This window comes from Protopterus annectens, chromosome 2.part0 (assembly GCF_019279795.1).
Source record: "Protopterus annectens isolate FY-2018-M chromosome 2.part0, PAN1.0, whole genome shotgun sequence".
Taxonomy (NCBI): domain Eukaryota; kingdom Metazoa; phylum Chordata; order Ceratodontiformes; family Protopteridae; genus Protopterus; species Protopterus annectens.
In genome coordinates, this window is record NC_056728.1 from 1125281712 (window position 1) to 1125299508 (window position 17797).

Here is a 17797-nt window from a genome sequence, read left to right on the forward strand (position 1 = left end):
AGTGTATAGCCTACAACAGTTAAACAGGTAATTTAAACACAAAAACGACTTTGTTAAAGTGCAGACAGTAAAATAAGTACAATATGTAGCTGAAACAAGCTTTTTAAATCACAGAAACTCTAGAAAGTCTGCGTTTTAGGTGGAATTAGCTAAAGGCAGCAAGAAAATGCAGAAAAATGATACTTAATCACTCCAAAGTCTCTCTTTTGTCTCTCTGCTGCTGCTGCTGTAGAACTCTGCAGGGCACCAGGCAGGAGCTTGCTGAGCTGTATACTAGCACAAAAACCTTGCAAATGTGGGTTTTATAGCAGGGAAATGAAAGAGATAGAAATTAGCCCAAAATAGTCAATAAACTACTAATTTCTGGGCTGAAACCACTCCTCCAGGGACATATAGGCTGCTCAAAGCTTCCTCTGTCACAGTAAACAGAGAAACTTCCTTCTATCCAAGCAAGGTATGGGCAAACACAGAAACTTGTAACACAGCCCTGAATTCAGCACTAACCTGAAAACTGGACTATACTACCTTAGAAAGACAGGAAAACAAGTATTTATTTTTTTTCAGAAAATAAAGCAGATACTAACAAAAAAACACTTCAAATGCACAGAAATGGCTATCACATTTGAGTGTATAGCCTACAACAGTTAAACAGGTAATTTAAACACAAAAACGACACTGTTAAAGTGCAGGCAGTAAAATAAGTACAATATGTAGCTGGAACAAGCTTTTTAAATCACAGAAACTCTAGAAAATTGGCATTTTAGGCGGAATTAGCTAAAGGCAGCAAGAAAATGCAGAAAAATGATACTTAATCACTCCAAAGTCTCTCTTTTGTCTCTCTGCTGCTGTAGACCTCTGTAGGGCACCAGGCAGGAGCTTGCTGAGCTGTATACTAGCACATCTCTCTCTCTCTCTCTCTTTATATATATATATATATATATATATATATATATATATATATATATATATATACATACACACATATATATAAAACTGCATTTTTTGACATTTAAGGCTTGTACCTTTAAAAAGCTTTGAAAGTGGGAAAACTCACCCAGTATCAGCCAATTGTATGTCTTGTGACTCTTTCTTTTAAAAGGGGAAGTTGTAGATTGTAATAAGAGGTTCTGATGAAATGTTTATGAAAGGAGTTCTAAGACAAAAGCACTTAACAGGATTTTTATTTTCATTTTTAACTATTAAAGTGATTATCTCCTGCATGTTGGGACTTGCTTTATTGGCTTGGATAACTTCTTTTTAATTTTTAGGAATGATAATAAAGGAATGGTTTGGGACTTGTACTGTGTGTACAATACCTATTCAAGTGTCAGACATTAGAGCAAGCAAATATAGAAAAAAGGATTAACCAAGATAAAGTGAGCAGGTCCTATAATTAAAATCAAGGTCTTGGCAGTCAAGTTGGAAAATGGAAGGAAGGACATTTTGTGGAAAGACTCTATAGCTGTCAGACGTCTTGCAGATGGATTATTAACTAGTGAAGGACTAAGAGCATCATGGGAGAGCAGGGAGATGATAATTCTGGTGAATGGTGTTCAGTCTTCTTCATGTGGATGAGATCAATCTAACATCAGAGGTAGGGATGAAGAATGAAGGAAGTGAGATTATTCCCAGAGAGGGATTTACTTCTCATCCGGTACAGAAAATGAATAAGAAAGGTAGGATTCTTTGCATGGTACTGTGCAGAGGAAGGGATATGAGATGAACAGTGACTGTGATACAGTATTGTTAACTACTAACAAAAGACATGCAAAGCTAGATTTCCAGACATTGGTGTGGGGTTAGAGGTGCACTGACTCGAGGAATATAGGTAGTGGAGAAACAAGCAGGTGTATGGGTTAGTGGGAGACTGGTGGCATAGGATTAAGTTAGAGCCCCATGCTAAGGACACACTATACCTCATCCAGGAAAGAACTGACTTACTAAAGTCTTGAAAAGGAAGTTAAATCTGCCTGATTTTACTTTTAATATAAGGTGGAAGGGGGAAAGGTTAGACTATTGTAGTACTTGGAGAGAAGACAGGAGAATTTGCTGGCAGTATAAATAGTGGGGATTCTGAGCCGAGTGAGGTGGCTTGCCAATGTATTCTTCTTTGTAATGATAGGAGCATAGGGAACAAGATTGGGGCATGACAGGTAGTTTTAGCAGGAATAACAGAAACTTCATCTAGTTAAAGGAAGGAATAAGATGTGCTATTCCCTGCATACAAGATATGCAGCATAAACAGAACAGTAAGAATCAAGGGAGGGTCTTGCGCAGTAAGAGATGAGGTCAAATGTGAATCCAGAGATGAGAACAAAGAGGGGATGGGTATGTAAAGAGACTGGTAGCCAGTTTGCAGGGAAAAGATGATGGGTGGATAGAAACTATCTACCATCTACCTTAAATGGAGATGATGACAGGCTGAAGGAATCCGTAAGGCAACACAATGGAATGAAAAGTTTATGGGTAATATAAATCTGCTACATACAGGCTGTTTTACTAAGGTAATGTTTCCATGCACTTGGTCATGTATAAAGAAGACAAGTTTATTCCCTGGTTTGGACCTTTTTGCTTCCTTATTACATCCCATTCTCATGATGAAATGGGCACTTTGGTATATCATCCACTCATCTATGGGGAACCCAGCTGGAGTCTTCTCCCACCTGCAGATAAGATGCATGCATGTTCCCAGCCTACATCAAGGATCAACCTCATCTATCCAAGCTCATCCTCTCTGTCTGTACTATCAAGCACAAGAAGCACTAAGTGAGATTGGGGGCTACCTGTGCCACAGTCAGAACTTTATCTTTGTGTGCTACTAATGCAGACTTTAACTAATTAGCTTATATCTTTAGGTTTACATCAAATGACTTAAGGAGGAATCTAGTCACTCAAAGCACCATGAGATCTCTCAAATGAAGGATATCATTGATGATTGAAAGGGCAATCTTCTTCACTTCACTGCCTTATTTCTCTGCTAGTCATAATGAATCTTCTGAAGCACATCCTAGACATTTTATAGGCTGCTAGGAAACCCCCATCAGGCTAAAATATTCTACCAAACAGAAGTAGTTCTTCATCTAGGCAGAGAAGTATGCCCTTCTCCGTCAGTTAATATACTCGAAGATCTGGCTGACCTAGTTGAAAAAAGTGTTTGATTTGAGCATCAATTCTTTCATGCCCTAGGTACATGTTTCAGCTATTGTAGCATATCATGACCTTAAGGGCAGCAGAACTCTGACTCGGCACAGGTTTATTAAGCAGTTCTTGAAATGGGTATTCCATGTGGGGACACTGATAAAGAACTCTTCCTGCTTGGGTCTTAAACTTCATGACAAAAAACCTTATTCACACATCTTTTGAGCAATAATAATATCTGTATCCAGGACGATACTGTTCTAGTGAGAATATTTTCCAGATAGAAATCCAAGGAGTAACCCCCAATTTTCAAAGCACAGTATTTGGCTCACATTTTTCTTCCTAAAATGTATATGGAACTGTCTTTCTGTTGATCCATTCCTCTGTGTGTTCTTTCTGGGGGAGGAATCCTGAGTGAGAACGATCTTTTCATACCCTGGATGTAACCCATCATTTTGGATACTATGCAAAGTGAGTACATGAGCTTAGGAAAATGGAAAAGTGATTATTTCTTTTTGCTAGTTCTGACAAGTTGATGCATGCACTATCTGAGCAAATTATGCACTACTTGCTATTCTGTTACTAGTGCTGACAAAGGTCACTCATCAACGGAGATTTCTACTTAACAGTGCTTGTTTCAAGACTGTAGCCCTTGGAGTTACTTGGAGTGTGGCCATTTGATCATCACTTCTTACCTCCATTAAGCACTATTGCTCCACACCTGAAGTTAAACTTTCCTTGATAGTTTTTCTACCTTAGGACTCTGTCTTCAAATCATTTGCTTTCCTAGCTTCCTTGACTCCTCCCTTCTTTAAGGTGTTTCTATTTCTTTCTAAATTGATATTATTCCCAGGCAAAGAAAGGTGTAACAGATGTTTGAATACGCACCGAATCAATTGGTATTTAAGAGGACAAGTTTCAAAGGACACATTTTTCATCTCTCTGTTTCAGGAATAGCTCTCTAGCAATTTTAAATGTTCTGTTATCTGTAAGTACTATAAGTTATAAAAGTATATACTTGACTAGTTTGGACTGTTTTCAAGTGGGTAAGTCAGGAATGGGAAGCCTGACCCTGGCCTCACCCTCACTGCTGACACCACAGTGTGCACTGGCAGAGACACATACCCCTAACTGTAAGAGTTGGAGATCTTTCAAGAATTACCAAAAGAGGGTTCTTGGGAATTGAAATCCAAATGGTATCCACAACAATGGACTTTTATGAAGCTTAGGCTTATGGCAAGTTCTGATGTTATTGTTTTTCTGGAGGAGTAGACTCTTCTCCTATAAGTAGGCAGGTTGTTTATCTATTCTATCAAAATGTTATTGGTTTTCATCAATCAGTTGTGGAAAGTCAAAATCTTTTTTGAAGGTAAAAAGATTGTTTATTTATTTATTTTTATTGCTTGGATTAACTGGAGCACAGTGCATTGAAATACATTCCATTCATAGATATAGAATAAAGGGCAAAAGATGAACAAGAGCTGTTTACTTGAGGTATATTGTGTTTTGCCTGACTGTATGTCCAGGGCATTTGGGAATTTGAAAAAAAAAGTACATAAGTGATAACTTTTAGTAAGAATGTAAAAATACAAATATCCGTGTTAAAAATGTAGATGTAGGATCAGAAAGCACTGTGAGTGTTATATATAAGAAATGTATAAGGAATATATAGGGTATTGTCTCATATTATTGGGAGGTTTGCAGGCTTATAGCTTCACATGTAAGTACTAGGCTAGCTGCACTTGTGGGCCACTTTATGCCTAGCCACTTTCCCTTTTTGTGTACAAATTAACCTATCACATTTGGTTATGGATTGGCCTTACCCATCCCATGGTTGATAGTTATGTATTATACCTAAAGAGAATAACTGGCATCATACCATCGATAATTTAAAGGTACCCATGCATGCGATAAAGCATTTAGGAGCTGCATCTGTCCATTAGTAGTAAAGGGGGAAGTCCTGGGGTAAATTTTCTGTTTCTCATCCATAGAGCTATGATACACTTGAGTTTTGATAAGAATGAACTTTGTTTTATGTGGATGGGGAATCTGTCCCACAACAGCTGTATCCTCTGCAAAATGTATCTGTCTAGCCAAACCATTTTGTTGATGTTGCAGAAGAGGTTTAGATCCCTAGGACAAGTATCTCTAATGCTGTTTGACTTGCTGATGTGCAGCAAATCTATCATTAATGGATTGGAGGATGCTTCTTATGCCAGACACACGTCACCTCTTAGTAGTTTGTATGATGATGAGTATAGTGACAAGGCTTTGAGTCAGTCCATGTAGGACATGATGTTTAAGCCTCGTATCCTGTTAGCAAGATATCTTTGCGGGCATTCCAGTTATTGTATGTGCCTGCACAGGCACATGCCTAAGGGGGCATTATATTTAATAATTGGCCTAATGAAGGTTGAGTAAAGGGGGAAATGACATCCCAAGATCAAGACACATAGGTTCATAAGTGCCAGAGTATATTTGGGAAGTAAAGTGGTTGAGCTTCTATCAGAAAATAAATATTATTTTGCATAACTATGTTATACAGCAGTGTCTTTTTACTGACAGAAATGCTCATGGACTTTTTAGTGCATTCATACTTATCAAATGCACCATCTCCTTCCAGATCTTGTCTGTGAAGGAACTTCTTCAGATGCTCAGAATACTTCTCTGTGGTGCCAGAGAGCTTGGAATACTCTGTGGACCTGTGAGTCCACTGTAGATGCTACAGCACTGTTGACTCCATCACTGTAGTATTAGCAAACCAGTCCTTTGTAGTCTAAGCTCTAATATATTGACCTTTGTAGAATGTGGTAGTGTTCCGACACTGTGTTCTGGGAATGTCAGTCATCACCGGGCTGCCTTGACATCTCTCTTGAGGTACAGTACTAGTAGGTTATCTTCATCTTGAAATGATCATTTTTTGCAGGCCTTCTGTTATTGCCAATCTAGTTATGCTCAGTTCTTAGTATTAAGGTTTAGGGGATTATCGGCACAGCAACTGCTATCCGTTTTGCAGCAAGCTCATCAGATCTTGGCATCAGAATTTATGGGATTACCAAAACTGCAGCCCCCATCCCTTCCATATTGTGTTCATCAGATCCTGGCATTAGAATTTATGGCATTATTGATACTGTAGCCATTATCCCTTATATAGTGTATGTTCACAGGCTCCCTCTTCAAATAACAGCACTTGTAATGCTGAGTGGCAACAGACTAAAAAAAAGAAAAACAAAAGACTGCAAATCCAAAAGAGTGAATCTTGAACATCACTCTTCTCCTTCAGACTTCTTTTTTGCAGGAGGCAAGCTCTCCTACCCTCCTTATGTGGAGGCAATTCCTGCACACCTCTCATACTTATACATTCCAACTGTAAGATGATCAGAGCTCAGAAAATAATGGAACATTCCTAGAAATGGTATCTCCAACTTGGTATATGTAAGTCTAATCTTTTGGCGGTTCATGCTGTACTGGGTCCTGACATTTGAAATGGTTATCATGTTCATGTGCACAATGTGGCTGGTTTACAGTTATCTGTCTCTTAGCAGCTAGTGAACTATTTGCTTGCTTAGCAAATCTTAATTGATTTACATGTTTTCACCGGAGCTCCTTTCTTATCTTATATAGTATACCCCTTGTTCCAGACCTTGAAATTATTTGGCCCACCTGCCATTAACCAATCTTATAGCCTCCAGTCAGCATTTTCTGGTTCATGAAAAAGATTTTGATTTTGCCTCATATGGTGTCACTCATTATCATTTGTAACATAGATTCCTTCTTAGAAAAACATTGCTGGCGTAGTGTTGGTGAACCTGTATATAGCATTACAATATACAAATAAAGAAAAGTTGTCTTGTATCCAGAGCTTATCACAGGTGCTCCTTTCTTCAACAAACAGCATGTTTTTCTATAGATTTTCTATCCAGTTCATTTCTTTGTTGAAAGTTGCAGCATTACAGAAAATTATTGCTGATGATTTCTACAATCAAGCCATTTCATGCAAACACTATGCTTAGAATTTATGCTACCTTTCTGTCATTGTAGGCTGCATACAGATTATTTCTGATCACCTGGTGGGTGCCTTTAAAAGGCTACATGGCATTAGTACAACTATCCTGTCATGGTGTAGATAGCCATTACCCAGATGCAAGGAATCTGGTCATAAAGCATTTAGACTATTTAACATGCAATGCAGTTTTTGCCTTTGTATTAAATTTCAGTGGTAATACCAGGCCACTACTCAGATTCCTGGAAAAGGAACTTTGTTTTTCTTGATTTCAGGTTACTTTTTCTACAATATAGGATATAACCTGGCCAAGAATTCTGTTCTAAAAACATATACTTGACACATAGTCAACAAACCTTTTTACCATCAGGGTCAGTATTATAATACATTATTGTCCCTAGGCCATCCGTTTGGTAATTAATTTACTTCTGAAAATATCGATTCATTCCTGGTTCCTCCTTGAAAAGCAGCACTTCATGGCTCCTATTTGCAGAGCAACTCTTGTTATTAGTAACAGCAACAGACAGCTTGTCATGGACACCTGCTATAAGTATAGTTATTGGTTACTCACAGTCACAGCTGACAATCAGCATCCCCAAGCTGCCTCATTTCTGTGTATTCGACAGCATGCAAATGTCTCCTTATAAACAGAGAGTAGTATATTTCTGTGGAGCACTAGTGCTATCTGCATTGCTTACTGTACTTATTTCCTTGTTTCACTTGAAAGAAAGTTACTGTTTGTCATTTTTGCATTTAAGCTACCTGTAACACATTGCACTTAAGTTACCTGGCACTTGCTTGCTAAAGCAATTATGTAAGTCAGTACTAAAAATTAAAAGCACTACACCCTCACTCCCCACTGGCCTTGTTTTCAATTCCCAATATTATTCTAGCATGTCCAAAGGTCAGTTGTCAATCTCCTCTCCGGTCCAGCTGGTGAATCTGGGAATCTTGAGGCAATGTTACAACTGCCTCATGTACACAGACAACCCTCTCCTCCTCCCAACAAATTCCAACACATGTGAGAGATGCAACCATATAGCCAAACTGGAGGCTAAGCTCTCTCAACTCAGTACTGGCATAACCAGTCAGGAGGAGAAGGAAACCACACTCACTACAATTCCAGTCTCACGTGGACCTACCACGACATCAAACCAAACACAAAATCACACAAAAACATACTCGGAGGCTCTAAATAAAGATCTGCCTAAGCAGCAGAGACCTCCAAAGCAGACACCCAAGCAACCGCTACCCCAAAACAAAACACGTGCAACACATATCTCACAAAGCCAGTGTGCCGAACAGTCACAGCCCTTAAGACTAAACAACACACCTGATACACTTGTAATAGGTGACTCTATCGCCAGGCATACTGACGTCCCGCTCACCAGACTGAACAAGGAGAGGGTCATGGTGAGCAGCCTGTCGGGTGCTAGGATCCACCACATAACACAAGCACTCAGGTCACTCCAAGGCAAGTACAAATATGACTCAGTCATTGTCCATGCTGGTGTGAATGACCTGAGACGTACCTCCCTGGACTACATGAAGAGACATAAAGGAGCTCTCTGAGCATGTAGCCCAGGCCAGTATGACCCTGACCTTGAGTAGAATCTTACCCTCACCAAGAATGATGCCACAATATGAAGACAAGATGATCAATTTCAACAATTGGCTTAAGTACTGGTGTCATTCAAAGGGGATCCAATGCCTGTCAGCTTGGGATGATATGCTCGACAAGCCATGATGCTTCACTAGGGACGGCTTGCACCTGTCACCCCTGGGCTTTTGGATATTGGAAAAGGATCTTGCTACCCCCATAGTGCCTTTAATAGGCAAGGCTCAAAAGACAAACCCACCTCCATAGGTATCACAAGGGATAAGAAACTAAGAGTTATGCTACTCAACGCCAGAAGTCTAAACCTCAAGATGCACGCATTCGAAACTCCCCTTAGCATGGAGAACATTGATATCTGTGCAGTAACAGAAACCTGGTTCAGGGCTCCTGAGAGCACCCCAGTACTACCAGGTTATACCTCATACCATGCTTTTCGGCCCAAAAACTTGGACCAAACCACAAAAGGAGTGGGAGTATCGATATTCATCAAAGATACCCACACCTCCAGGTAGGTGGCAAAGCACGAAGCATTAGAGACTATCCATGTGCAACTAACAGTGGGTAAAACTGCCTTCCAGTTTATAGCCTGCTACAGACCACCCTCCCAAACCCAGGGACCCCACTCAGCCTTTCTGAGAACACTGGAATATATGAAGGTCTCTCAAAACACCATTATATTGGGCGACTTCAACTACCCAGACATAGACTGGGAGCATTACTCTAGCTCCAACACCCTAGCCCAAAGGTTCCTAGAATTTATAAACTCAAATGCTATGGAACAACTTGTTACCACTCCCACAAGAGGGGAAAACATACTGGACCTGATCATCACCAACATGGGGACTCTATGCTCCAGACCAGAAGTGTATCCCTCACTGGTAAGATCAGACCATAAACTAATCTCACTGGATATTCACATCCCGACCCCACCCCAGACCGCAGAATCCTTTATAAATGCATTCTATGAACACCTTCAGGAATGCATGGATCATGCGATCCCAAATAAAACCAAGACCCAATCCTCCAAAGGCAGACGTCCTGTCTGGTGGACCCCAGCCATAAACAAACTATACAATAGAAGGAGGAAGCTACTAAATGATAGAGCAAAATCCCAAAAAGGGAAGGCATCACTGATCAGTATTAGCAAAAAACTACGGGCACTCATAAAAATGTCTAAGGCCAGCTTCGAGAGAAAAATTGCACAGGACACTAAGGACAATCACAAGGCTTTCTTTAGTTATGTTAGGAACCTGGGTGGTAATTCCCAGATATGCTCTGAATTAGTCCAAAATGACAAAAAATACACTGAACCCACAGACATTGCCAACATCCTAGCTGACAAAGTCAGCGCAAACCCCCCCCCCTCCCCACCAAAAGGGCAAATATCTATCCCAGCAGAGTGCTGCCCCCCTGACATCTCAGATGCTCAGGTAAGAGCCGCCCTCTCCAAAGCAAAAAACACAGCATCAGTGGGACCAGACGGTATCTTGGGCTGCGTCCTACATGAACTCCAAGAAGAGCTAAACCCAAACATAAAACTACTGTTCAATCTCAGCCTTACTACAGGATATGTGCCCAAAGAGTGGCGTACAGCAACAGTAGTCCCTCTCCATAAATGTGGTGCCACAACGGATCCTGGAATCTATCGCCCCATAAGCCTGACTAGCTTGGTCTGCAAAGCTATGGAAAGGATCATCATGGACCTCATAAATAAAGATATTGGGGACCTACAAACACTGGATCCTACCCAGTTCGGCTTTGTTAAGGGCAGATCCTGCCTCTTAAACCTGGATGATTTCTTTGAAACAGTCACCAAGGCCATTGACGAGGGGAAGGTGGTCCACACAGCCTACCTGGACCTCGCAAAAGCCTTTGATACAATACCCCACTCAGGCATTATAGATAAGCTCACCAGCTTAAATATAAACCCCTACATCACTAGATGGATTGCAAACTGGCTCAAGGACAGAACCCACATGGTTAGAATTGCTGGAGCCATGTCAGACTCCAAACCGGTTACAAGTGGTGTCCCACAAGGCTCAGTCCTGGGACCTCTCTTGTTCGGTATATATTTCTCGGAGGTACAGGCCAACACTGAAGGACTGTGGCTGACCAAGTTTGCAGATGACTGCAAACTGGGCGCCATAATCGACTCTCCAGCCGACACAAGCATCCTCCAAAAGGGCCTCATAGAAACAGACAACTGGTGCCAGAGCCATGGCCTCAAGCTAAATGCCAAAAAGTGTATAGTCATCCCCTTTGGCAAAAACAAAGTGCTCACAAATTACCACATAGGTGGTAATCCATTAAGTACAGAAGAAGTAATTAGGGACCTAGGGACCCAAGTTGATAGCAATCTCTCATTTGACAACCATGTGGCCAAAGTGGTTAGAAAAACATTTTATATAGCCCACCTAATCATGAAGGGATTCACATCTAGATCAGGGGAGGTCATCGTGCCTCTTTACTCATCCCTCATCAGGCCCATAATTGAGTACAATGCCCTTTTGGGATGTACCTTACCAGACACCTGCAGCAACTGGAAAGACCCCAAAAGTACCTCACCAAGAGGATCAAAGGGCTCAAACAGATGCCATATGCTGCCTGGTTAAAGAAACTCCAGCTCTACTCAGTGGCATACCGCCAGTTCAGAGGCAATCTGTGCCTGACGTATAAAGCCATGTCCAACCCGGAATTAATGGACATGCTGCACCTCAGAAAATCCAAATCCCATCGAGCTACGCGCTCGAGAGACTTGAACCTCAACACTGAAATAAATAGGACATGCTGGAGGGACAGATTCATAACCCAGAGGCTCCCTTCACTCTGGAATAAAATCCCAGTCCAGGTTAGGCAGAGTCCCTCACTGACTCTCTTCAAGAGGAATCTTGATGAGTGGATGGGAGATCGTAGGTTTACCCCGGGTATCACTTCTGTGTCATAGTTAGACAGAGGCACAGTATACTAACCTCGAAAAAGGGCATAGCAAAATAAATTTAAAATGGGTGGCGAAAGCCAAACACATTCTGGTTAGGCTTATAAATGCCCTAGGGCAGATAGCCTAGTATGAACCTATGAACCTATATTTGCATTTAACATGGATACCCCATTCGCTGGGTTAAGGGCAGTTAGTAGTGACTTGATCTGTAATTTATGCAGAATTTCTTCCATGTATGTGCAGGATAAACATTTGTAGCCCCCACACCAGGATAAGAACAATTCATTCCATTGGGGTATATTTACATTCATCTTTAATTAAGTGTTTTTAAGCAGATGCTGTAGATGTCCTTGTGCCATCCTGGAGTTAATGTTATACAACAGCATTGCTTTCATAAGAAGCAGATTCACATGCCAACTTACAATGTAAAAATAGATTACGCGAAAGAAGAACCTTGTCCAATGTAATCTATTCTTTTGACGTCTTGAACGTATGTTCATAGTCATCCGATTATTTCTGTTCCCTGAAGCAACACCTTGAGTGGGTATTGTACTGTACATGTGTTTCTCAGTAATTATAGTAATTAGTCATCACCCTAGCTAAGACCTCTGTTATGATGTGTTCTGAGACCTAGATGCCTATGGCACAGCCTCTAACCTCTCCCATGAATTATGCAGTATTTTTGGTTCTGAGCTATATATACCTCAATATGCAATTTTATTTTTGACAAGTTCATATTTATCTCTACCGTCAACCCATATAGTTATAGCCTGTCTAAGACCTTGTGTAAGTGCTTTGTAAGTTTTTTTATTACTCTCTGTCTTCAGTAAAATAATATCTTGATATCCTACATATTGCGATTCCCCTGGATTCTTTGTCCATGGCTCACAGCCAGATACCAGTGATAGACACCATTCCAAAGGTCAGACTGTTTTCCTGGACCAGTTTTTCATCAGTCGTCAGAAACCTTTAACACATGTTTCCCTATTCACATAAGTGTGCCTCATAGTGGTTGACAATTGCAATCCCTCAGGTTTAAAATCTTCACAAATTAAATAGCTATATTAACTGTATTATAAATATATATTGTGTATTTTTATTCAGAATAAACATTATGAATGTCGCCTGTTCACTGGTTTTTACATTTATTGACACAGCAGCATTTTTTGTTTTAGGTATTGAGATGTGGCATTGCCTTTCCCTTATTACATTTTGGTCTAGCATCTGGTTTTATTTTAATTCTTACTTCTGTACTGCATACATTTCCAATATCAGCATAGCTTTTGTGAGCAACTGACAACTTTTCAACTGTCATGAATTTGTTACTATCTTTAGACAAAGTTGTAAATTCTTGAGAGTACCATTTTATTTAAAGTACTTCTATACATTCAGAGCCATATAATGATTTTTTTCCAGCAGGACTCTTATTGACAAATTTTAAATATGAAGAAGGCAAGCATCCAAATTTCAAAAAAAAAATAAATAAATAATGGCCAACATAGTGTAAATGTAGATTTTTTTTCATGTTCCATCCACTAGAATAACCGAGAAAATATTTGGAGGAGTTCCCTAATCTCCTCATCCACCTGGCGAATAACTGTCCAAGATAGTTAATCTTGTCAAATGTTAATGCCTGGGTTGATGACAACACAGATAAAATCACCATAGAACTTCTGAATCTTCTGGAAAGCTTTGGCGTCACTCTAGAAGATATAACTGCTACATAAACATCTAGCCACTCACTAGACTTGGTTTTCCAACTTGGTCAAGAGACGAGAGACCTGACGATGGAGCCGATCACTTTAATCAATTATCAGTTCATTCGCTTCATATTGGAGTTTCCACAAATCTTGCCACCTGACAGAAACTTGTAAAATTCAGGGATTTGCAGATTATCACTTCTGGCTCAAGATATTGGAGAGGTTTAGTGTAGGTGATTCTTATTTATTAGTGTCATAACTGGGTAAGTGAACTGGTTTATGGACCTTTATCATTCTCCGCTCAGGCTAATGGCACAAACAACAGAAAAGCAGTCAGTAAAATGTTCAATACAATGAGTGAGTTACAAACAGCAAAACCTATTACATCTGTTGATGACAACACTACATAACAGAACAGGGTAAAAATACATTTGTGCAAGCTGTGAGCAAAAATTAAAAGATGAAATTTCTTTAAAAGCTAAAAGATTGATCTTGTACAAAATACATAGAATATGACAAACTGCTGTAAGCAGAAATGCTGTAAAAGGTCCCCCTGAGAATTATTTAGGAGTACAGGAAAATAGTGAGAAACTGAATGATCATGCCTAACTAACATATGCAATCAGATCTGCAGCATATATGATGGTGGTATTGATCATGGTTTTCTGACTGCTGTAACCTCAATTTATGTAAGTTCATAGTTTACTTCTCAATATAATCAATGGTTTGATTCTGAGACTTGTGTGCAGAGTAGAATGGGGTTGTACTGGGAGCTCAAATGGAAGCGGGCACACCTGCTTGAGGATGGGGTTAGTCTGACTGTTCATTAGTCAGCATTCTAAATGGAAACCTTACGTAACAAGGCTTCTTATTTGTCTGTTAAGATTATAGTTGTATCCTTTTGTTTGGCAACAATTTCTGAGAGGTAAAGGGCTACGGTCCCTGGCACTCAGAGAGTTGTGTTGCCCTTACAACATGAGCATGCTGCATGCATTTTGTTAGATATAGTTGTCTCTGCAAGGCAGTCCTACTCCATGATGCATCCAAGTGCATTGTAATGCATCTTATGATGAAGTTCTAGACTTTTTATGGCTGAATTTTGTGTCAGTCATCATGATTTGATGCACTCTAACTATTTCAGCTTAGATCCTGGTCCGAAAACTATGCTAAATTTTGCCTTGATTTATTAGGATTAGTTATTTTCTAAATTGCCCAGTGCCTGCTGCGATTTATTTCTAGACCTGCAAAGATCAAGCAATACCTATTCATTTTACATCCATGAGCTCTGTTGCATTCTTTCAGCAGCAAACAGCACTAATTTTGGCTTGGATGACTATGAGTTCACAAATTGGGTTTCATCTTTGTACACAACTTGATGTGAGTAGGATTTTTGTCTTTTTGGACTGATAAAACCTTACCTCTTATCACAATGTCCAGATCTTTTTTTAAATTGTTTGATCTTCATTTAAGATGAAGGTTTATCTATCTATATTAAAGCAGGCCTTGATAATGCCTACTCATAAGAAACTGTCACTTGATATTAACAAGTGAACAAGGAAAACTATCACCCTTATATAACCTTCATTCTGGAGGTAAGTTTACTGATAGAGTAGCATATATGGAGATGTATTCCTATATGAAATAAAATTACATAACTATGTTAATTCATAATAGTCTGGTGTGATTTTAGACCTAAGCACAGCACAGAGATGGGCCTTATTCAAGTCTTAAGCAAGTAGCATATGGTGAGAGATTAGTAGTTTTAGTCTGTCCTAGTTCTTGCTAATCTCTCAGCAGATTTTGATGTAACAAATAATGGCATCTTTTTCAAATATCCTGGATCTTACTGTGGTTTTACTGCCACTGTTATCAAATGGTTCACGTCTTATATATTGGCTCACATACAATGAGTGTTTTAATGAATCAATTCCTCCAAAAGCCAGCCACTAGTGTGTGGAATTCCACAGAACCCACTGTCTATTTATTTTTTCATGGTATGTGCCACAACTGCAGAGATTATATTGATTCCCTTGTCTGGGAATGCCTTACGATCTGAAAAGATGAGGTGGGAACTGTTGCAGAGCATAAAGAAGTCTGGTCTATCTTCCATAACTTGCCACCATTGTGACAATAATGAGGACAAGCAGTTAGAAAATGGATGACGGGATGATTGATTGAATGGATAGATGGATGGATGGATGGATGGATGGATGGATGGATGGATGGATATTTGGATGGATTTGGATAGTTTTTGAAACAGGATAACACAGGTGCAGTATCTGTAAATGCCATTCAATAAGTCCTACTTCATTTTTCATTATGTTAAGCCAATATTTTACTACCACATACATATGTTTAAACGTAATATATATTTGTTTAGAACCTGTATATTTTTATAATTTATTATGTTGGACAAGGCATTTCTTTAAATTTGTATCTGTCTCATAAGGAAAACAAATATAGTAATGGCACAAAGTAAAAAAAGAACTGGAGTGCCTCTTTATGGATGTGTATCCAGCTTGATGATCCTTAACATTTCTTTCATAGATAACTAGTCTTCCGTATTATTGTGTCCTGTTAATTTAGTTGTTGTGGTGATAAGGCTGGTATGCCTTTTACCATTTCTAACAACAAATGTGAAAGGAAACTAAAGTTACAGTTGCTCCTGTCTCCAACTACCCCTGGTATTCTACAACCCCTTGGGAAAACGTCTGCATGCTTTTCAGTATTTCCGTACAGTCTAAAAATTATTAGGACCATTGTAAAGGCATTCTGATACACATCATTAACTCTGCATGCATTAGACAAAATTACTACATCTTTTGGCAATAAATGGTGCATATTTTCATTATAGCATTTAGTAAAGAAATAAAATAATTCCTTCTTTTTTCTGTTGTTTTCAGGTAGATGTCTCTGGAGATTGTAAAGTTACCTACCAGACTAATAAAAATCAAGTTACTAAAGTGAAAAAATTAAACTCTTGTAAAATAGTCAAGAATCCTGGTTTCACCAGCAACATCAAGGTGAGTATTGTGCGGGCACATACCTTCATTAAACTGATGACTAGTTTTGTCCACCTGAGATCTGCAAGCCAGTTATTTATTCTTTGTTGTATTTATGTTCAGTTATTTTATATATTTAATTATGGGTTTTCTTGTGCTTCATTTCTGAAGTGTATTGTGTCATGATAATGGGTCATAATGCATATTTTGAGCTGGTCCCCCCACACGCACTTCTCAGGGATTGCAGTTTTTAAAAATGTGAAACGGGGACCCAATGCAGTGCAGCAAACATGCTGCAGGAGCCATCGTGATGCAGCAGCCAATCAGTAAACCTGTCTGTCTGGAGGAGCAATGAGTGGATTGACATGGGATATCTCATGCCACTCCAGCTAATGTTACTGCTGTCTCTACAACACTTGTCCACCAGTGGGTGTAGAAGTAGTGAACCCATTCCCAATCTCCCTCTGGGAAAGGAGAGCAGTCATTGGATACTTCATCATATGCCTCCTGATCTTCCCCTCATTTTTTTTATTTATCAGAGCAACAGCCAGCCTATTTGTTGTAAGACTGGAGTAACTTAAGGATAAGCGGAATAGCTCAAAAATCTTTTAGTTTACCTCTAAGGTAAGAAGCAAGCGTTGAAAGAGAAATGTCATTCACTTGGAGCACCCAAAGTCCCCTGATCTAACATTTCCATGTGGCAGCTTGTAACGTCCTCAATCACTGGTATTCTATGGTGGCACATGTAAACTCTACACCTATCCAATCCCCAAACTTACTGTGCAGCATGGTTATCACCTTGGCCTCTAATGTTGCATATTAAATTCCTTATCATATCTCTCACTTATCCAGAAATGTATGGAATGTCTATGTTTTTGACTTATCTTTTTCGTTGGTTCCTCATAATATATATTTTTAGTGTTCTGGCAAATCTTTGAGTATTTAAGCCACTAAATAATGATAGACATTTCAATTTCTGACTTATTATCCTTTACAAAATGGATGCTAATGCCAAACATTTTATTCATTCATCTTTCTAAGTTTATTGGAGCAACATTTAAAATCTGCACCTGATTTTGGGCTATCTCCTCATTACTCATTGGTAAAGGGTTGAGAGCTATGCTCCACACTGCTGTTGTGGTCAGCAATACAATGACCAAGACCACCTCTCTCCACCTTGTATAGACAAGCCAGTGTTAGCCATTTAGTCCTACGTACCTACCTACATGAATTTTCCAGCAGCCTCTGCCAATAGTCAAATAAGGTTCATGTAAGGCATAGTCAGGGCTTTATCTCACAGAATCAGGCAATCTGTTTTGATGTATTTTAATAATTTAATTAGGGTTACGTTACAATTTCTTTTTCTAGAATTTCTTTTTTTATTTCATTTAATCTTGG

The 17797-nt window shown here is 39.4% G+C and overlaps 1 protein-coding gene across 1 annotated transcript in view; it reads left to right on the plus strand.

The window, feature by feature from the left end:
- Window positions 1-17797, plus strand: part of LOC122793370 (microsomal triglyceride transfer protein) — a 704416-nt gene that overhangs the window by 210073 nt on the left and 476546 nt on the right. The window contains exon 5 of the mRNA XM_044061320.1: window positions 16301-16420. Within this exon, the coding sequence (XP_043917255.1) occupies window positions 16301-16420 (120 nt within the window). The remainder of the gene's footprint in view (window positions 1-16300; window positions 16421-17797) is intronic.